This window comes from Mobula hypostoma, chromosome 8 (assembly GCF_963921235.1).
Source record: "Mobula hypostoma chromosome 8, sMobHyp1.1, whole genome shotgun sequence".
NCBI classification, from domain to species: domain Eukaryota; kingdom Metazoa; phylum Chordata; class Chondrichthyes; order Myliobatiformes; family Myliobatidae; genus Mobula; species Mobula hypostoma.
Genome location: NC_086104.1, coordinates 159,157,290 through 159,179,377, shown reverse-complemented (window position 1 = coordinate 159,179,377; position 22,088 = coordinate 159,157,290). Strand labels below are relative to the sequence as shown.

General features: G+C 49.1%; 1 protein-coding gene across 1 annotated transcript in view; it reads right to left on the bottom strand.

Moving 5' to 3' along the window:
- Positions 1–22,088, bottom strand: part of adgra2 (adhesion G protein-coupled receptor A2) — a 209,083-nt gene that overhangs the window by 38,843 nt on the left and 148,152 nt on the right. The window contains exons 9-11 of the mRNA XM_063057233.1: positions 16,827–17,010; positions 6,510–6,659; positions 1,692–1,853 (exon numbers count right to left, since the gene is read on the bottom strand). Coding sequence (XP_062913303.1) covers positions 1,692–1,853; positions 6,510–6,659; positions 16,827–17,010 — 496 coding nt within the window. The remainder of the gene's footprint in view (positions 1–1,691; positions 1,854–6,509; positions 6,660–16,826; positions 17,011–22,088) is intronic.

Here is a 22,088-nt window from a genome sequence, read left to right as displayed (position 1 = left end):
AAGTCCAGGTACACTACATCCACTGGCTCTCCCTTGTCCATTTTCATAGTTACATCCTCAAAAAAATTCCCGAAGATTAGTCAAGCATGACTTCCCCTTCGTAAGTCCATGCTGACTCGGACCGATCCTGTTACTGCTATCCAAATATACCACTATTTCATCCTTTATAATTGACTCCAGCATCTTCCCCACCACTGATGTCAGGGTCTATAATTCCCTGTTTTCTCTCTCCCTCCTTTCTTAAAAAGTGGGATAAGATTAGCTACCCTCCAGTCCTCAGGAACTGATCCTGAATCTATAGAACATTGGAAAATAATTACCAATGTGTCCACGATTTCTAGAGCCACCTCCTTAAGTACCCTGGGGTGCAGACCATCAGGCCCTGGGGATTTATCAGCCTTCAGTCCCATCAGTCTATCCAACACCATTTTTTGCCTAATATGAATCTCCTTCAGCTCCTCCATTACCCCAGGTCCTCCAGCCACTATTACATCTGGGAGATTGTTTGTGTCTTCCCTCGTGAAGACAGATCCAAAGTACCTGTTCAACTCGTCTGCCATTTCCTTGTTCCCCATAATAAATTCACCCATTTCTGTCTTCAAGGCCCAACTTTGGTCTTAACTAATTTTTTCCTCTTCACGTACCTAAAGAAGCTTTTACTATCCTCATTTATGTTCTTGGCTAGCTTGCCTTCGTATTTCATCTTTTCTCCCCGTATTGCCTTTTCAGTTATCCTCCATTGCTCTTTAAAAGTTTCCCAATCCTCTGGCTTCCCGCTCATCTTTGCTATGCTATACTTCTTCTCTTTTATTTTTATACTGTCCATTACTTCCCTTGTCAGCCACGGCCTCCCCTTACTCCCCTTAGGATCTTTCTTCCTCTTTGGAATGAACTGATCTTGCACCTTCTGTATTATTCCCAGAAATACCTGCCATTGTTGTTCCACTGTCATCCCTGCTAGGGTATCTTTCCAGTCAACTTTGAACTCTGCCCAACATGGAACCACGCACGCCCACCACTAAACACCACCCCTCACTAAACTCTACCACATCTGCCCCATCTGCTTCCCTGGTAAAGATGTCTCATGCTGAACCCTCTGCTGCTCCTAATCAATCTCCTATCCACAGCCTCACTAAACCCCCCTCTCTCTCACTTACATTGCCCTCACTAATCTCCCCTCCTGTATCCAGCCTCTGCTGACCCATTCCACTGTCTGTGGGTCAAGTCACTGGGCTTGGTTTCGATAACTCCTCACCCTCCGGGGTGTCTGGGTCACACTGGCACCTCTGGGGCAGAGGGTGATGTCCATGGCACTAGAGGAGTAAGGGTGAGAGTTTGGATCGTGCTGTGCTTCACTAAGGCTCTGCCAGTCAGTCCCAGTAACAACCATACTGTTTCCGAGATCAGTGATCATATTCCAGAAGGAAGGATATGTATTCCCAGGATCAAGGGCCATGCTCCCAGATCAGAGGGAAGGTTCTTGGGATCAGAGGTCATGAACCCAGGTCAAGGGTCATGTTTCCAGACTCAGAGATAGCAATCCAGGGATCAGGGGTCATGTTCCCCGATCAGAGATTGTGTTCCTGGATCAGGGGATCATGTGCTGGGTTCAGGGGTCATATTCCTGGGATCAGGGGCAGCATTCCCAGGTTCAGGGGTCACATTCTGGGTTTAGGGGCAGGGAAACTGACCTTGCTGATGGTTTGTGAATTGAACGTTAAAGTGAGGTTGGCGATGTGCTCCACAGCCCAGACGATCCGTGTACACGCTCCGCTTTCCTCCTGTGCCAACCTCAGCACCTGCTCATTCACCAGCATCATGTTACTAGCCACTTCCACGATCACATCCCCAAGCTGAAGGTGGGGAGAGGAGGAGGGGCAAGGGGGGGAGTACAGGGGCAGAGGAGTGAGAAGGGAGAATTAGATTACTTACTTATCACACGTACAGTGAAACAAACACAGGTGAGCGCAGTCTGAGAGTGTGCGCAGACCAGGTGTGCCTGGGACAGCTCGCAAGTATCACCGCCGATTCCAGCGCCACAGAGCATGTCCACCATGTTCAACAAATCAAACAGCCTGCATACAACAAGCAAAAGCATCCAAACAAACCCTTTACACACCCTCCCACCCCTCACATACACACAGACTTCCAACCCCAGGACAGCACGCCTCTGAGCCTGTGAGCCCCAGACGATGGCCCCAGGCTCACAGACAACAGGCCTCTGACCGCCAGGCAGGAAGCTAAGGGCTTCTACCTTCATCAGGGAGAGGCAAATGTGGCAGAGAAGGACAGGGGGTAGGGGAGAGGGCATGGAAGTGGGTAACAGGGGGTAGGGCAGAGGGCATGGAAGTGGGTAACCGGGGGTAGGGGAGAGGGCATGGAAGTGGGTTACAGGGGGTAGGGGAGAGGACATGGAAGTGGGTTACAGGGGGTAGGGGAGAGGACATGGAAGTGGGTAACAGGGGGTAGGGGAGGGGACATGGAAGTGGGTTACAGCGGGTAGGGGAGGGGGCATGGAAGTGGGTTACAGGGGGTAGGGGAGAGGACATGGAAGTGGGTTACAGGGGGTGAGGAGGGGACATGGAAGTGGGTTACAGGGGGTAGGGGAGAGGGCATGGAAGTGGGTAACAGGGGGCAGGGGAGGGTACATGGAAGTGGGTTACAAGGGGTAGGGGAGGGTACATGGAAGTGGGTAACAGGGGGTAGGGAAGAGGGCATGGAAGTGGGTTACGGGGGTAGGGGAGGGGACATGGAAGTGGGTTACAGGGGGTGGGGGAGAGGGCATGGAAGTGGGTTACAGGGGGTAGGGGAGGGGACATGGAAGTGGGTAGCGGGGGTAGAGTAGGGGACATGGAAGTGGGTTACGGGGGTAGGGGAGAGGACATGGAAGTGGGTTACAGGGGGTAGGGGAGAGGGCATGGAAGTGGGTTACAGGGGGTAGGGGAGGGGACGTGGAAGTGGGTTACAGGGGGTAGGGGAGGGGACATGGAAGTGGGTTACGGGGGTAGGGGAGAGGACATGGAAGTGGGTTACGGGGGTAGGGGAGAGGACATGGAAGTGGGTTACAGGGGGTAGGGGAGAGGACATGGAAGTGGGTTACAAGGGGTAGGGGAGGGGACATGGAAGTGGGTTACAGGGGGTAGGGGAGGGGACGTGGAAGTGGGTTACAGGGGGTAGGGGAGGGGACATGGAAGTGGGTTACAGGGGGTAGGGGAGAGGGCATGGAAGTGGGTTACAGGGGGCAGGGGAGAGGACATGGAAGTGGGTAACAGGGGGTAGGGGAGAGGACATGGAAGTGGGTAACAGGGGGTAGGGGAGGGTACATGGAAGTGGGTTACAGGGGGTAGGGGAGAGGGCATGGAAGTGGGTTACGGGGGTAGGGAAGAGGACATGGAAGTGGGTAACAGGGGGTAGGGGAGAGGACATGGAAGTGGGTTACAAGGGGTAGGGGAGGGGACATGGAAGTGGGTAACAGGGGGTAGGGGAGAGCCATGGAAGTGGGTAACAGGGGGTAGGGGAGGGGACATGGAAGTGGGTTACAAGGGGTAGGGGAGGGGACATGGAAGTGGGTAACAGGGGGTAGGGGAGGGGACATGGAAGTGGGTAACAGGGGGTAGGGGAGGGGACATGGAAGTGGGTAACAGGGGGTAGGGGAGGGGACATGGAAGTGGGTAACAGGGGGTAGGGGAGGGGACATGGAAGTGGGTAACGGGGGTAGGGGAGAGCCATGGAAGTGGGTAACAGGGGGTAGGGGAGGGGACATGGAAGTGGGTTACAGGGGGTAGGGGAGGGGACATGGAAGTGGGTTACAAGGGGTAGGGGAGGGGACATGGAAGTGGGTAACAGGGGGTAGGGGAGGGGACATGGAAGTGGGTAACAGGGGGTAGGGGAGGGGACATGGAAGTGGGTAACAGGGGGTAGGGGAGAGGACATGGAAGTGGGTAACAGGGGGTAGGGGAGGGGACATGGAAGTGGGTTACAGGGGGTAGGGGAGGGGACATGGAAGTGGGTAACAGGGGGTAGGGGAGGGGACATGGAAGTGGGTTACAAGGGGTAGGGGAGGGTACATGGAAGTGGGTTACAGGGGGTAGGGGAGAGGGCATGGAAGTGGGTTACGGGGGTAGGGGAGAGGGCATGGAAGTGGGTTACAGCGGGTAGGGGAGAGGACATGGAAGTGGGTTACGGGGGTAGGGGAGAGGGCATGGAAGTGGGTTACAGCGGGTAGGGGAGGGGACATGGAAGTGGGTTACAGGGGGTAGGGGAGGGGACATGGAAGTGGGTTACAGGGGGTAGGGGAGGGGACATGGAAGTGGGTTACAGGGGGTAGGGGAGAGGGCATGGAAGTGGGTAACAGGGGGTAGGGGAGAGGGCATGGAAGTGGGTAACAGGGGGTAGGGGAGAGGCATGGAAGTGGGTAACAGGGGGTAGGGGAGAGGCATGGAAGTGGGTTACAGGGGGTAGGGGAGAGGGCATGGAAGTGGGTAACAGGGGGTAGGGGAGAGGAATGGAAGTGGGTAACAGGGGGTAGGGGAGAGGCATGGAAGTGGGTTACAGGGGGTAGGGGAGAGGGCATGGAAGTGGGTAACAGGGGGTAGGGGAGAGGCATGGAAGTGGGTAACAGGGGGTAGGGGAGAGGCATGGAAGTGGGTTACAGGGGGTAGGGGAGAGGACATGGAAGTGTACAGTGTAAGTGGTAGGGAACATTGGTAAGAGAGGGAAATAAAGAGTGTGTGAAAAGGGATGAAAGGAGATGAACAGAGTGTGGGAGAGTGTGGAGGAGATTGCAGGGGTGGGTGCTGGGTGACGGTGGGAGAGCATTGGAGAGGGGAGGGGAAGGGATTGTGGAGGATGAGTGGGTTGGAAAGATTCTGACAATGACTGAGAGAGGCTCGGGAATGGCAGAGAGGTAGGAAGAGCAGGCAGAGAGGTTCGAGGGGTAGGAATGAAAGGAGACGAGGGGAGAGGTTGAGAGACAGAGGCAGAAGTGAGAGGAAGAGTAGAAAGTGTTAAGGGGAGAAAGAGAGAAACACAGGGTGAGAGTGAGAGAGTGAGTATCAGAGTGAGAGGAAGAGAGAGCAATAGAGAGGGCGAGAGAGAGAGTGTGTGTGTGTGTGTGTCTGTGTGAGAGAGAGAGAGAGAATGACAGTGTGTGAACATGTGAGAGAGAGAGAGAATGACAGTGTGTGAACATGTGAGAGAGAGAGAGAGAATGACAGTGTGTGAACATGTGAGAGAGAGAGAGAGAATGACAGTGTGTGAACATGTGAGAGAGAGAGAGAGAATGACAGTGTGTGAACATGTGAGAGAGAGAGAGAGAATGACAGTGTGTGAACATGTGAGAGAGAGAGAGAGAATGAATGAATGAAAGACGGAGGGCAGGGAGAGAGGCGAGAGGAGGCCATCAGATCCTTCACACCTGCTGTCTAATCGAACTGTAAGCTTGGACTGAGTTGGGGAGATGAGGAAGATTCATCGATCCAGACAAACCAAATCTTTTTCCCAGTGCCACAGGGAACCCGTTGACAATGCCAAGCTAAATGGCTCTGCCTCCGAACACTCTCTGTTTGAAGGGGAACAGTTTCCATTCCCTCATAAATCCCCACCCACTAGAAGTTTAAGGGACAGGAGAGAGGTGTTGAAAAGGCAGAGATCGAGTGGGCAGCCAGAGACTTGTTCTTGGGCTGGAAATGGCCAATCCCAGCGGCATTGTTTCAAAGTGATTGGAGGGAAGTACGGTGGGGGGATGTCAGAGGCAAGTTCTTTACACAGACAGAGGTGTGGTGTGTGGAACTCATCTCCAGGAGTTGTGGTAGAGGCAGATACACCAGGGCAGGGGTTCCCGACCTTTCGTATGCCATGGACCAATACCAGTGAGCAAGACGTCATTGAACACCAGGTTGGGAGCCCCTGCAGGGACATTTAAGAACCTCTTAGATAGGCGCATGGATGATAGAAAAACGGAGGCTCTGTGGGGTATCAATCTGAGGGTTTTATTTATTTATTTATTGACATACGGCATGGAATAGGCTGTCCAGCAATCCCCTGATTTATCCCGGGCCTAATCAGAGGACAATTTACAATGACCAATTAATCTACCAACCGGTACGCCTTTGGACTGTGGGAGGAAACCAGAGCACCCGGAGGAAACCCATGTCGTCACAGGGAGAATGCACAAACTGCTTATAGGCAGTGTTGGGAATTGAACCTGGGTCGCTGGTACTGTAAAGCATTCTGCAAACCACTATGCTACCCTGCAGCCCGATCTTAGAGTAGAGTAAAAGGTCCCAGATTTCTCAGTGAAGAGGATTGCACCCTACACCAAAAAGGGATCTGATAGAACCTTTACCAGCAAGCCTTCTCCTGGCCTCCACAGTACATGCTACCTTTCCACCTTAGCCTTGGAGGAAGAGTCGTTGCAAGTTTCTGGCGGACAAACATTGGGAGGGTGTACGAGGGAAGAGTACAAAGCCCCAAAATGAAAAGCGAGGTGGCTATTTTGGATACATTACATCGTGGATCTCTTCCGTCCATCTGATGAACTTCTCGATCATCTGAGTGACGTAAATCACATCCATCATGTCCAGGAAGTTGGTGGCCTCGGCAGTGTAGGCAAGCAATTTGCGAGCAAGTGGGAGAGCATTGGTGTTATTGATGGGTATCTGTCAAGAGACAGCAGGAGGGGGAAGGAGAGAGTGAGACAAAACTCAGTGGGACCAGCAAACTCTCTTCTCTCAACGTGCATGAGAAAGGCTCACAGGTTTGCTATTGAACCAGTTCAACATTCAAAGTTCAAAGAAAATTTATTATCAAAGCATGTACATGTTACTGTATTTTCTTGCAGACTTTTAAAGATTCAAAAAGTCAAGGATTTCAAAGTACATTTATTATCAAAGGGCGTATGGAGTAAACAACCCTGAGATTCGCCTTCCCACAGACAAAAAACACCATGGAACCCAAGAAAACATCAAACAATCACGCAAACGACAAAATATGAGTGAGTAACGCACAGAATATTAAACATCACACTGCAGAATCCCGAAAACAGTCCAGGAATGTTCAGTGCAGTTCAGTTCAACTCAGCACCGTGTCGTTTGCTGACTTCAAGCCGCAGCACAGCCAGTCCACCCCCGTCAAAATAGCAATAAGAGAAGGACTAACAGAAACCAGAAACATACCATATGAACGACAGAGTGCAATCCACAAACCGTGTCAATTCAACCTTGCCCAAGATTCCTGCACCTTCTGTGGCACCGGTGAGCGAGACGAAGAAGGAAATTCATCACTCGCAGGCAGACGCGGCTGAACACCCGCTCTTGCCCTCGCTGATATCAGTGAGAAATGGATATCCATTTCCAGACTTCTGGCCTCCAAGCTGCACACCTGCTCGAAACCTGACCAAACTCCCTCAGGTAGAGCAAAGCGCACATCAGTCCAAAAACATTTTCCTGTGATTTTACATCATCAATACGTAAATCGCAGGAAATTTAAAGAAATACAAGAGAATGTATGTGTAACCACACATAAACAAACAGCGACAAACAATGTGTAAAATAAATTTAAAAAGGCCAATAAAACAACATAAATAACACTGAGAACATGAGTTGTTGAGCCTTCAGAGTGAGTCTGTAGGTTGTGCAGTCAGTACAGTATTCACATGAGTGAAGTTACGTGGTTCAGGAGCCCAATGGTTGAGGGGTAATAACTGTTCCTGAACCTGGTGGTGTGGGACCTGACGGTTGTAGGGTAATAACTGTTCCTGAACCTGGTGGTGTGGGACCTGATGGTTGAAGGGTAATAACTGTTCCTGAACCTGGTGGTGTGGGACCTAATGGTTGAGGGGTAATAACTGTTCCTGAACCTGGTGGTGTGGGACCTGATGGTAGTAGGGTAATAACTGTTCCTGAACCTGGTGGTGTGGGACCTGACAGTTGTGGGGTAATAACTGTTCCTGAACCTGGCGGTGTGGGACCTGACGATTGTAGGGTAATAACTGTTCCTGAACCTGGTTGTGTGGGACCTGATGGTTGTAGGGTAATAACTGTTCCTGAACCTGGTGGTGTGGGACCTGACGGTTGTAGGGTAATAACTGTTCCTGAACCTGGTGGTGTGGGACCTGACGGTTGTGGGGTAATAACTGTTCCTGAACCTGGTGGTGTGGGACCTGATGGTTGAGTATAACTGTTCCTGAACCTGGTGATGTGGGACCTGATGGTTGAGGGGTAATAACTGTTCCTGAACCTGGTGGTGTGGGACCTGATGGTTGAGGGGTAATAACTGTTCCTGAACCTGGTGGTGTGGGACCTGACCGTTGTGGGGTAATAACTGTTCCTGAACCTGGCGGTGTGGGACCTGACGGTTGTGGGGTAATAACTGTTCCTGAACCTGGTGGTGTGGGACCTGATGGTTGAGGGGTAATAACTGTTCCTGAATCTGGTGGTGTGGGACCTGATGGTTGCGGGGTAATAACTGTTCCTGAACCTGGTGGTGTGGGACCTGACGATTGTAGGGTAATAACTGTTCCTGAACCTGTTGGTGTGGGACCTGATGATTGTGGGGTAATAACTGTTCCTGAACCTGGTGGTGTGGGACCTGATGGCTGAGGGGTAATAACTGTTCCTGAACCTGGTGGTGTGGGACCTGACGATTGTAGGGTAATAACTGTTCCTGAAACTCGTGGTGTGGGACCTGATGGTTGTAGGGTAATAACTATTCCTGAACCTGGTGGTGTGGGACCTGACGGTTGTAGGGTAATAACTATTCCTGAACCTGGTGGTGTGGGACCTGACGGTTGTGGGGTAATAACTGTTCCTGAACCTGGTGGTGTGGGACCTGATGGTTGAGTATAACTGTTCCTGAACCTGGTGATGTGGGACCTGATGGTTGAGGGGTAATAACTGTTCCTGAACCTGGTGGTGTGGGACCTGATGGTTGAGGGGTAATAACTGTTCCTGAACCTGGTGGTGTGGGACCTGATGGTTGAGGGGTAATAACTGTTCCTGAACCTGGTGGTGTGGGACCTGACGATTGTAGGGTAATAACTGTTCCTGAACCTGTTGGTGTGGGACCTGATGATTGTGGGGTAATAACTGTTCCTGAACCTGGTGGTGTGGGACCTGATGGTAGAGGGGTAATAACTGTTCCTGAATCTGGTGGTGTGGGACCTGATGGCTGAGGGGTAATAACTGTTCCTGAACCTGGTGGTGTGGGACCTGATGGTTGTAGGGTAATAACTGTTCCTGAACCTGGTGGTGTGGGACCTGACGGTTGTGGGGTAATAACTGTTCCTGAACCTGGTGGTGTGGGACCTGACAGTTGTGGGGTAATAACTGTTCCTGAACCTGGCGGTGTGGGATCTGACGATTGTAGGGTAATAACTGTTCCTGAACCTGGTTGTGTGGGACCTGATGATTGTGGGGTAATAACTGTTCCTGAACCTGGTGGTGTGGGACCTGATCGTTGTCGGGTAATAACTGTTCCTGAACCTGGTGGTGTGGGATCTGATGGTTGAGGGGTAATAACTGTTCCTGAACCTGGTGGTTACTATATCCAGTCTTAGCCACATTTATATAGCTTTTACACAGTATTGTAGTAATTTTATGTATTACACTGTACTGCTGCCACAATATGAAAAACAAATTCCATGTGAGCGATGATAAACCTGATTCTGATACGGGTCTCTATTGTGGACTGAGAGTGGGGAGGGGGCAGGGAGAGGGGAATCATGGTTGGGAGAAGGGAGGGAGCGGAAAGCACCAGAGTGCTACCCCTACTCCTGGCACTCCTCCTCTGCCACCTGTCCCACACCCCTCCCACGGCACTCCATCCTTGACATTCCCAACATCCTTTGCTCCTGGTAGATTTACAAACTCGCTGCCTGCCCCACATTGACAGAAACAGTACTGTAACTCTCTCACCGGTACTCATATGAAACTTGGCTCAATGGCCAACTCTGCCAACAGTCATGTGACTCAGTGGGGAGAAAGCCCCCATCCATAAGCAACACATGTCTAGGGTCAGTATGATTTGGGTTCAACCAAACAGGAAAGTTGGAATGTCCCAGGGAGGGATGTGAATTGCAGTGAATGTTGTGTAAATACTGCCCCATACAAAGTTATTGTTAGCTAGAAAAATAACAGATCGTACACCGGCATAAAATTACAAAGGAAATATACTTACCAGTATTTCTACCTTAATAGTTAACAGAAAAAAAGAAAAGAAAGATAAAAGGGCCCATTACAGTTAAACCAGTCCAAATGAGCACATAAACATTGGAGCTCGTTTCTACAGTAGTCGGACGTATCACTTTACTCACGCACTGAACATTCACTCTGTGTGAAGGAAACCAGCCACAGTTCGAACTGCCCTCGAAGACCATCTCAAATGAACTGGTTAACTTGGGAGTAGTGGCATTTCCTCCGTTGAAGCATTCGTCTGCACAGAACGCTGCTTGCAATAGGCTCTCCCCTTGGGGTGGAATCCACTGAGCATTTTCCCTTGTGCTCTTCTCCACTTCCTCACAAAAGACCCCAAACCAGACTACTGTCCTTCAGTAATATGATCCCACCCAGCTCTCTTGAACCCCCCATAGCATGCCACTGGGCAGAATGTTACAACACGTTACCAAGACAAACTGATTGGCTGACACATCATTCCTAAGTCAGACAGAATGGCTCCTTGTTTTTAGCTGAAGCCAAAACACTCGTTTATTTAGCTTACTAACAGGACACACGGCATTTTGCCTAAAGCTTTTTCACAGTACTGTATGAAAAGGAACAAAATACTAGAAGTTAATGTTTCCCATCTTGTCTGGAGACAGGAGGGACAGAAGGAGGAGACATCCATGGACGTTGGGCTGTCCCAAGATCAGGCACGAGGGCTGCAGACAGCAAGCCTGGACTTCAGGGACAAACAAGAGAAAATCTGCAGATGCTGGAAATCCAAGCAACTTACACAAAATGCTGGAGGAACTCAGCAGGCCAGGCAGCATCTATGGAAAAGAGTGAACAGTCAACGTCTCTGTCAGAGTTCTGATGAAGGGTCTCAGCCTGAAACATCGACTGTTTACTCTTTTCCACAGATGATGCTGAGTTCCTCCAGCATCTTGTGTGTGTTGTTTGGATTTCCAGCATTCCGTCATTGGCTGGTCTGGGCTTAGTTCTGAAGACTGACACCCAAAGGTGAATTCAGATTCAGAATCAGGTTTAACATCACTGATACAAGCTGTGAAATTCGTTGTTTTGTAGCAGCAATACAGTGCAATACGTAATATTAAAAACTACAAATTACAGTAAGAAATATACTTTAGGGCCGGCTGGTGGCGCAATGACATCGGTCACCGGACCCGGGAGCGGAGGTTCCCGGGTTCGAAACCAGTCGGGTCCGCTCCCGAGTACACTTTCCATCCGTGCCGGGTTGAGTGTCAAGATCACAACTCGACCTCGTAAAATAAAAAGGGAAAATACTACGAAAATGTCTGTGTGAGGAGTGGCGTGTGTCACAGTCTCTCTCTCTCGCTCCGCGCCTTGTAAAAGCCATGAAAAAGACATCATCACGGACACACAGACGCGCAGACTTGCACGCAGGCACACACCATAAAAAAAGAAAGAAATATACTTCAAAAATTAAATAAGTATTGCAAAAAGAGAGCAAGAAATATTGAAGTAGTAGTGTACATGGGTTCATGGACCATACAGAAATCTGATGGTGGAAGGGAAATAGCTATTCCTAAAGCATCGAGTGTGTATCTTCAGGCTCCTGTACCTCCTCCCTGATGGCAGAAATGAGAAGAGGGCATGTCCTGATGAAGGGTCTTGGTCTGAAACTCCGATCGTTCACTCTTTTCCACAGATGCTGCCTGGCCTGCTGAGTTCCTCCAGCAGTTTGTGTGTTTTGTTCGGAATGCCCTGTTGTGCTGTGGTGGGTTTTGCTCCGACAAGTATGGTGGGAGGTAAGGGGCTCGATTTACTGTTGTTCTGTGAACAAGCTTGGCTTGGAGCCGGGATGTGTGGCGACACTTGTGGGCTGCACCCGGCACATCCTCTGGTTGTCAATGGAAATGATGCATTTCACTGTACGTTTCCACATGCGTGTGATAAATAAATAAATTTAAGTCTGAATCTGGGACAGAGGGTTTGCGCCATGGGCAGACATTACACAGACTGGGCCTACCCTCCTGAGAGACGAGAAGAGTGAGGGGTGATTTCACTGAAACATGTAAAGTCCATAAGGAAGTTGAGCCTGTGCTCGGGAACTGGACTCACTGGAGTTTGGAACAATGAGAGAGGGATCTCACTGAAACCTATTGAAAGTGAAAGGCCTCGACAGTGTGGATGTGGAGGGGTTGTTTCTATAGTGAGGGAGTCTTAAACAGAGGACGCCCCCTTAGAATAGAGATGAGGGGGAATTTCTTTAGCCGGGGGTGGTAAATCTGTGAAATCTATTGCCAGAGGTGGCTGTGAAGGGCAAGTCTTTGGGTATATTTAAAGACAGACAAGAGAAAATCTGCAGTTGCAGGAAATCCAAATAACACATACAAAATGCTGGAGGAACTCAGCAGGCCAGGCAGCATCTATGAAAAAAAGTATAGTTGATGTTTTGGGTGGAGAACCTTCAGCAGAACTGGAGAGAAAAAGATGAGGAGTAGGTTTAGAAAGTGTGGGGGGGGGAGAGAGATACACGAGATGGGGAGGTGAAGTAGAGTTCTGGGAAGTTGATTGGTGAAAGAGAAAGAGAAGGGGTAATCTAATAGGAGAGGACAGAAAGTCATAGAAGAAAGAAAAGGGAAGTGATGGGCAGGTGAGAGAGGGAAAAGGGGATGAGGAATGGTGAAGGAGGTGGGAGGAGGGGGCATTACCAGAAGTTTGAGAAATCGATGTTTATGCCATCAGGCTGGAGGCTACCCAGGAGGAATATAAGGTGGTGTTTCTCCAACCTGAGTGTGGCCTCATTGCAACAGCAGAGGAGGCCATGGATTGACATATCAGAATGGGAATTGGAAGTGCAATTAAAAGGATGGCCACCGATGATCCTGCTTCTTCTGGCAGATGGAGTGTACATAGGTGCTCGCCGAAGTGGTCTCCCAATCTACATCGGGTCTCACTGATATTCAGGAGGCACATCTGGAACACCGGACATAGTACATGACCTCAACAGATTCACAAGACGCAGAGATGGCAGAGGAACTGAATGTGTATTTTGCATCAGTCTTCACAGTGGAAGATGTCTGCAGTATACCGGATATTCAAGAGTGTCAGGGAAGTGAAGTTTGTGCAGTGAAAATTACGACTGAGAAGGTGCTCGGGAAGCTTAATGGTCTGAAGGTGGATAAATCTCCTGGACCTGATGGAATGCACCCTCAGGTTCTGAAGAAGCAGCTGGAGAGATTGCAGAGACATTAACAATGATCTTTCAAGAATCAATAGATTCTGGCATTGTACTGGATGACTGGAAAATTGCAAATGTTACTCCGCTAGTTAAGAAGGGTAAGAGGCAGCAGAAAGGAAACTATAGACCTGTTAGCCTGACATCAGTGGTTAGGAAGTTGTGGGAAACAACTGTTAGGGATGAGATTAAGGAATACCTAGAGGCACATGACAAGATAGGCCAAAGCCAGCATAGTTTCTTAAAAAGAAAATCCTGCCTGAGGAAATTACAAGCAGGGTAGACAAAGGAGATGTAGTAGATGTGGTGTACTTGGATTTTCAGAAGACCTTTGACAAGGTGCCACACATGAGACTGCTTAGCAAGATAACGGCCCCTGGAATTATAGGGAAGTTACTAGCATGGGTGGACCATTGGTTGATCGGCAGAAAACTGAGTGGGAATAAAGGGATCCTATTCTGGCTGGCTGCCGGTTACCAGTGGAGTTCCACAGGGGTCAGTGTTGGGACTGCTCCTTTTTACAATGTACAAACGTTTGTATGCCAATGATTTGGAGTATAGGATTAATGGTTTTGTGGCTAAATTTGCCAATCATACAAAGATGGATGGAGGAGCAGGTAGTGTCGAGGAAACAGAGAGCCTGCAGAGAGACTTAGATAGCTTAAGGGAATGGGCAAAGAAGTGACAAATGAAATACAATGTTGGAAAGTGTATGGTCATGCACTTTGGTGGAAGAAATAAATGGGCAGACTATTGTTTAGGTGGGGAGAGAATTCAAAATGCCGAGATGCAAAGGGACTTAGGAGTCCTTGTGCAGGATACCCGAAAGGATAACCTCCAGGTTGAGTTGGTGGTGAGGAAGGCGAATGCAATGTTAGCATTCATTTCCAGAAGTATAAAATATAAGAGCAGACATGTGATGTCGAGGCTCTATAAGGCACTCGTGAGACCACGCTTGGAGTATTGTATGCAGTTTTAGGCTCCTTATTTTAGAAAGGATATACTGACATTGGAGAAGGGTCAGAGAAGATTCACAAGAATGATTCCAGGAATGAGAGGTTACCATATGAGGAGCGTCTGGCAGCTCTTGGGCTGTATTCCCTGGAGCTCAGGAGAATGAAGGGGATCTCATAGAAACATTCTGAATATTAAAAGACCTGAACAGATTAGATATGGCATAGTTATTTCCCATGGTAGTGGAGTCCAGGACAAGAGGGTATGACCTCAGGATTGAAAGACACCCATTTAGAACAGAGATGTGGAGAAATTGCTTTAGACAGAGGGTGGTAAATCTGTGGAATTTGTTGCCACAAGTGGCTGTGAAGGCCAAGTCATTGGGTGTATTTAAGGCAGAGAGAGATAGGTTCTTGATTAGCCAGGGTATCAAAGGGTATGGTGAGAAGGCAGAGGAATGGAGATGCCTGGAAGAATTGGATTAGCCCATGATTGAATGGCGGAGCAGACTCAATGGGCCAAATGGGCTACTTCTACTCCGATATCTTATGGTCTTATGGCGTTGGCTCACCCTGAAGAACTGTTTGGGGCCCTGAATAGTTAAGTAGAGGTTGATAGGTTCTTGATTAGTCAGGGCATCGAAGGGTTGAAGGCAGGGGAATGAGTGGCCGAGAGCAAATAAAAAAATCAGCCAAGATTGACTGGTGGAGCAGACTCAATGGGACAAATGGCCTGATTCTGGCCCTGTGTGATGGTATGAGGAGTGCTTGATGGCTTTGGGCCTCTGCTCGCTGGAGTTTAGAAGGATGGGTGATGGTTTGGGGGTAAATCTGATTGAAACCTACCAAATACTGAAAGGCCTTGGTAGAGTTGGCATGGAGGGGATTTGTGCAGTTGAGTCAATGGGCTCAATGGCCTAACTCTGCTCTGGTCTTGACAGCAGAAATGTGGAATGGTGTTTTCCCTGGCTGGAGTATGTATAATCAGGGATTTAGATATTCAGGATTGGGAAGTGAAATTTCTTCACCCAGACATCTGTGGAGCTCAGTCATTAAGTGCAGTTTTGTCAGGCTCGATAAGGGTTAGGATGTTTGGGGAACTGGGGAATGTGGGGTTAGTGCAGCAATATGATACTGAGGTCAAAAATCAGCCGTGGTGCTGAATGAGAGGGTGGATGGTACGGGGGAGAACGGAGCTGGTCTACTTTGACGTGATGTACTCACTGTGTCCTTCACCGCATGGGGGCGCATCACCCCCACACTGCAGGGGAGGGGATTCTATCCCTCAAGGCAAAGCTGAAGGGGGATACATCTACACAGAGTGCTGTTGTACGAAAGCAACATCCATCATCGAGGACCCCCACCATCTAGGCCATGTTCTCTTTCACTGCTGCCATCAGGAAGAAGGTACAGGAGTCTCAGGTCCCACACCACCAGGTTCAGGAACAGTTATTACCCCTCAACCATCAGGTCCCACACCACCAGGTTCAGGAACAGTTATTACCCCTCAACCATCAGGTCCCACACCACCAGGTTCAGGAACAGTTATTACCCCTCAACCATCAGGTCCCACACCACCAGGTTCAGGAACAGTTATTACCCCTCAACCATCAGGTCCCACACCACCAGGTTCAGGAACAGTTATTACCCCTCAACCATCAGGTCTCACACCACCAGGTTCAGGAACAGTTATTACCCTACAACCATCAGGTCCCACACCACCAGGTTCAGGAACAGTTATTACCCCTCAACCATCAGGTCCCACACCACCAGGTTCAGGAACAGTTATTACCCCTCAACCATCAGGTCCCACACCACCAGGTTCAGGAACAGTTATTACCCCTCAACCATCAGGTCCCACACCACCAGGTTCAGGAACAGTTATTACCCTTCAACCATCAGGTCCCACACCACCAGGTTCAGGAACAGTTATTACCCCTCAACCATCAGGTCTTCACACCACCAGGTTCAGGAACAGTTATTACCCTACAACCATCAGGTCCCACACCACCAGGTTCAGGAACAGTTATTACCCCTCAACCATCAGGTCCCACACCACCAGGTTCAGGAACAGTTATTACCCCTCAACCATCAGGTCCCACACCACCAGGTTCAGGAACAGTTATTACCCTATAGCCATCAGGCTCCTGAACTGACGTGGATAACTTCACTTGACTTCACTTGCCCCATCACTGAACTGTTCCCACATCCTGTGGACTCACTTTCAAGGACTCTTCATTTCTTGTTCTTCATATTTATTGCTTATTTATTTTTTAATATTATTTTGTATTTTTGGTACTTGCACAGTTTGTTGTCTTTTGCATATTAGTTGTTTGTCCATCTTGTGTGTAGTTTTTCACTAATTCTATCATGTTTCTTTGTACTTACTGTGAATGCCCACAAGAAAATGAATCTCAGGGTTGTATATGGTGACATATGTGTACTTTGATAATAAATTTACTTTGAGCTTTTTTGAAGTAAATATGAATTTACCAGGATGAAGGAGGAGAGGACCCTGGTGTAATCATTGATGTACAGACACGCTGAGTAATCAGCCTCTTCCCACATTCCGGAGCGATTACACTTCCGGGATGTCTTCCTCTCCAGGGAGGAGGAGGGGTACGGATACTGCAGGCACGGTTGGTAGACAGTGATCCCAGCTAATGTGCGTGGCCACCTGCTCAGGTAAGAAACAGTGAGACGTCAGTGAAACTCTCCCTGGGGACAGGCTCAAAGATAAAAGGTTAGAAATTAGTTTTATTTGTCACATGTACATTGAATCATCGAAACGAACAGTGAACTGCTTCATTTACGTCAATGAACAACACAGTCTGAGGATGTACTGGTAACAGCCTCCAAGTGTCGCCATGTTTCCTGTGCCAACATAGCATGTCCACAATTTAGTAATCCTAACCCGTACGTCCTGTTCAGGGTGGGTGAGTGGGCAGATGCACGGCAGATGCAGTTTAACGTGGATGAATGTGAGGTTATCCACTTTGGTGGTAAGAACGGGAAGGCAGATTATTATCTAAATGGAGTCAAGTTAGGAAAAGGGGAAGTACAACAAGATCTGGGTGTCCTTGTTCATCAGTCACTGAAAGTAAGCATGCAGGTACAGCAGGCAGTGAAGAAAGCTAATGGCATGTTGGCCTTCATAACAAGGGCAGTTGAGTATAGGAGCAAAAAGGTCCTTCTGCAGTTGTACAGGGCCCTGATGAGACCACACCTGGAGTATTATGTGCAGTTTTGGTCTCCAAATTTGAGGAAGAACATTCTTGCTATTGAGGGAGTGCAGCGTAGGTTCACAAGGTTAATTCCCGGGATAGCGGGACTGTCATATGTTGAAAGATTGGAGAGACTGGGCTTGTATACTCTGGAATTTAGAAGGCTGAGAGGGGATCTTATTGAAACATATAAGATTATTAAGGGATTGGACACGCTGGAGGCAGGAAGCATGTTCCCGCTGATGAGTGAGTCCAGAACCAGAGGCCACAGTTTAAGAATTAGGGGTAGGCCATTTAGAACAGAGTTGAGGAAAAACTTTTTCACCCAGAGAGTGGTGGATATATGGAATGCTCTGCCCCAGAAGGCTGTGGAGGCCAAGTCTCTGGATGCTTTCAAGAAAGAGATGGATAGAGCTCTTAAAGATAGCGGAATCAAAGGTTATGGGGATATGGATACTGATTGTGGATGATCAGCCATGACCACAGTGAATGGCGGTGCTGGCTCGAAGGGCCGAATGGCCTACTCCTGCACCTATTGTCTATTGTCTTTGGACTGTGGGAGGAAACTGGTGCACCCCGAGAAAACCCAGACAGTCACAGGGAGAATCTACAATCTCTCTCACACAGGAGTTAAGCATTACACTAACCACTATGCTACCATATCCCACCAACTCCTAGAATTCCCACCCTGTCATTTCACCAGAACCAAGGGAAGTGGCCACTCTCCCATTGAAGCCTGTTCACCCTGATTAGCAGCAGACTATTCAGCCACCCATAACCAGAACTAGGTTGACAGGGGCTGGGGAATGAGGGAATACTAAGGCCTTAAACGTACTACTGTACATATAGTCTGGATGTACGTTTTTCCCATAGCACTGTTCCCCGTAAGATGTGCAGATGTGCGTGGTAACACAGTAACTGAAATGCTCCCGTGCACATAGCCTTTGTTGCCATGCAGCTGTAATAAAGACTGACAGGAAAAAATTTCTGAAGCATGAAGGATTTCCTTTGTTGTATTGTATTTCATTATACTCTTCAATTAATAAATAAAAGTATGTGATTTTTCAATTTTCATTCTAAATATTCGTAGTATGCATATTACAAGCAAAAACTTTTAGAGTGCCGCACAGTTTTCAGGCCGTGTAAAAATCTCCTGCTCAGAGCAATGGTTGGTCCATGCAGCTGTAAAAGAGAGGAAACGTTGTCCCACAGTATCACAGAGTGCAGAAACAGTCTGTGATATTTATGCTAAGAGAGAATCTGTAGATACTGGAATCCAAGCAACACACACAAAATGCTGGAGGAACTCAGCAGGCCAGGCAGCAGCTATGGAAAAAAAGTACAGTCGACTGCATTTTTTCCCATAGATACTGCCTGGCCTGCTGAGTTCCACCAGGATTTTGTGCGTGACATGTATGCTGCCCTCCTACACATCCAGACTAATCCCATTAACTCGCACTGTTTTCTGTCTCACTCTGCCGCTTTCCCTGTGCCAATACCCCTGTCACACTGACTGTTCCCAGTCACAGGCCTGGTGTTTACACACAGCCCCGTCACCTCTAGGTGGCAATGTTGGACGTGTTCTGCTGGGAAACGCTGCTGATGTTGAGATACAGCTGACTCGGGTCAGAATCCACCACACCAGTGGAGCTTGGACCCACACGGACAGGGATGAAGACCTCCTCTCTCTGTAAAGTGAAGTTACTGCTCCCACCAAGAGCGGCAAATGCAAAGTTAGTATCCATTTTGTTCCAGAGTATAAAAGCAAGGATGTAACGCTGAGCATGAGAGATTCTGCAGATGCTGGAAATCTAGAGTAACACACACAAATTGCTGGAGGAACTCAGCTGGTCAGGCAGCATCCATGGAGGGAAATCAACAGTCGATGGTCCAGTTCCAAGACCCTTCATTGGGACTAGAAAGGAAGGGTGAAGATACCAAATTAAGGAGATAAGGGTAGGTGAAGGAGGACAAGCTGGTAGCTGATAGGTGAAGCCAGGAGGGTGGGTGAGGGAGATGAAGAAAGAAGCTGGGAGGTGATAGGTGGAAAAGGTAAAGAAGAAGGTACCTGATAGGAGAGGAGAGGGACCCATGGGAGAAAGTAAAGGAGGAAGGACACCAAGGGGAGGTAATAGACGGGTGGGGAGAAATGGCAAGAGGTGCGCAATGCTGAGGCTTTATAAGGCCACAATAGGGAATTGTGAACAGTTTTGGGCCCATATCTAAGAAAGGATGTATTGACATTGCAGAAGGTTCAGAGGAGGCTTACAAAAATGAAAAGGTTACTGTATGGGGAGCGTTTGATGTCTCTGGGCATGTACTTGCTGGAGTTTAGAAGAATGGGGGGGATCTCGTTGAAACCTATCGAATATTGAAAGGCCTTGATTGAGTAGATGTGGAGAGGATGTTTCCTGTAGTGGGAGAGTCTGGAACCAGAGGGGTGTATGGGGTGTCAGGGAGGGGTAGCACCTCTGGTGGGGAACATGTCACATCCTTTTCTGGGTGGTTTGTCCACCCTTGGTCCCCACCTGGCACTCAGCTCTCACAAGTGGCTCCCCATAGCTGTTTGCATGCGACAGCGGCCACACCCCGGGCAATGGCCTCGACAAGCCAGCTGAACCAGGTGAGGGTAGCCGACGGGTCTCAAACTCTCAGTGAGATAGGGAGTTGTCTATCCCAGCATGTGAAGACAGACTCCGGCGGATTGAGCGGACGAGACCAATGGAAGGTCCAACGGTCAAAAAGGCGGTCTCTACAAGCATCATGGAACGCGTAGCGCACGACAAGACACAGAAGATGTCCTGGTCATGAACCATGCCAAGTCCCATCTCCAGCCGTCTCGACTCTTGTCTTGCCACTGGATCCAGATGGGAATTGGGTAGAGAGAGTGAGGCCGACGCTGCGCAACTCTCCCTCACTTAAATCCAAATCACGCGCTAGTCTCGACACCATCAAACCGGCTGGTGGCGCAGTGACATCAGTGTCGGACTCCGGAGCGAAGGTTCCCCAGTTCGAATCCAGTCGGGCCGCTCCCGGGCACGCCTTCCATCCATGCTGGGTTGAGTGTCGAGCTAGCAACTCGACCTTGTAAAAACTACTAATGGTGTCGAGGTCTTCACCGATGATGATGGACGAACCTTAGAATCAGAGGGTACAGCCTCGGAGTAGAGAGACATCCATTTTGACCAGAGTCGAGAAGAAATTTCTTTAGCCAGAGGTTGGTGGACCTGTGGCATTCTTTGCCCGTTGGTTTTGGAGGCCAAGTCACTGGGTACATTTACAGCGGAGGTTGATAGATTCTTGATTAATAAGGGTATAAAAGGTTACGGAGAGAAGGCAGGAGATGGATTTAGAGATACAGAAAGGCAACAAGCCCTTCTCACCCAACAAGCTCACACACCCTAATTACACCCACGTGAACAATTAACCTACTAACCGGTACGTCTTTGGGATGTGGGAGGAAACTGAAGCACCTGGAGGAAACCCACGCGATCACAGGGAGAACCACGGACAGTGGTGGGAATTGAACCCAGATCGCAGCCGCTGTACACTGTTACGCTGACCGCTACGTTAATGTGCTGCCCCTAAAATAAGGCAAGTTTAAATGCAAATATTCTTCTTGCACAGAGAGCGCTGGGTGTCTGGAGGTGATGGAAGCAGATGCAACAACAGGGGGCCATGGTAGTATAGCGGTTAGCACGACACTATTACAGCTCGGGGGGGAGGGGGTCCGAGTTGGGAGTTCAATTCCAGTGTCCTCTGTAAGGAGTCTGTATGCTCTCCCGAGACCGTGTGGCTTTCTTCCGGCTCTCGCTTCCTCCTACTGTACCGGTTAGTAGGCTCGTTGGTCATTGTAAACCGTCCTGTGATTGGGCTGGGGTTAGATAGGTGAGTTTTCGGGCTGTGCGGCTCGTTGGGCTGGAGGGGCCTGTTCTACACCCTATCTGTAAATAAAACAAAATAATAATAAATAACATTGAAGAGGTATTTACACTGGGACAGGAAGAGGCAGGAAACTGATGGATACAAACTGTGTGCAGATCAATGGGATTTAGTCAGGGACACAGAGAGCTGAAGAACTTGTACCTGTGTGGACCTGTTCCACATAACTCGTCTCACCGTTCAGCCACCCCCTCTAACCTGGCTGCAATTGGCCTCGAGCGTTTCTAGCCCAGTACCCTGTTTGCCACTGGTGGTTCACACTCGCGGGTCTTCAGAACCACTGCATAGGCAGCATTGGACATCTCGCTGGTCACAAAGGCTGTCGAGGTGTCAGGTGGGTAGAAACACAGTGGCAGTACTTACCAGACCGGAAGAACAGAGAACATGGACATAGGACAGTACAGCACAGGAACAGGCCCTTTGGCCACCGTATAGTGCCAAACCAATTAAATCAGTGATCAAATGGCCAACTCTATCTACACAATGTCCTCATCCTTCCATTTTCCTCACATTCATGTGCCTATTTAAATGTTTCTGCCAATCACCACCCAGGCAGCACATTCAAGGCACCCACCACTCTCTGTGTAAA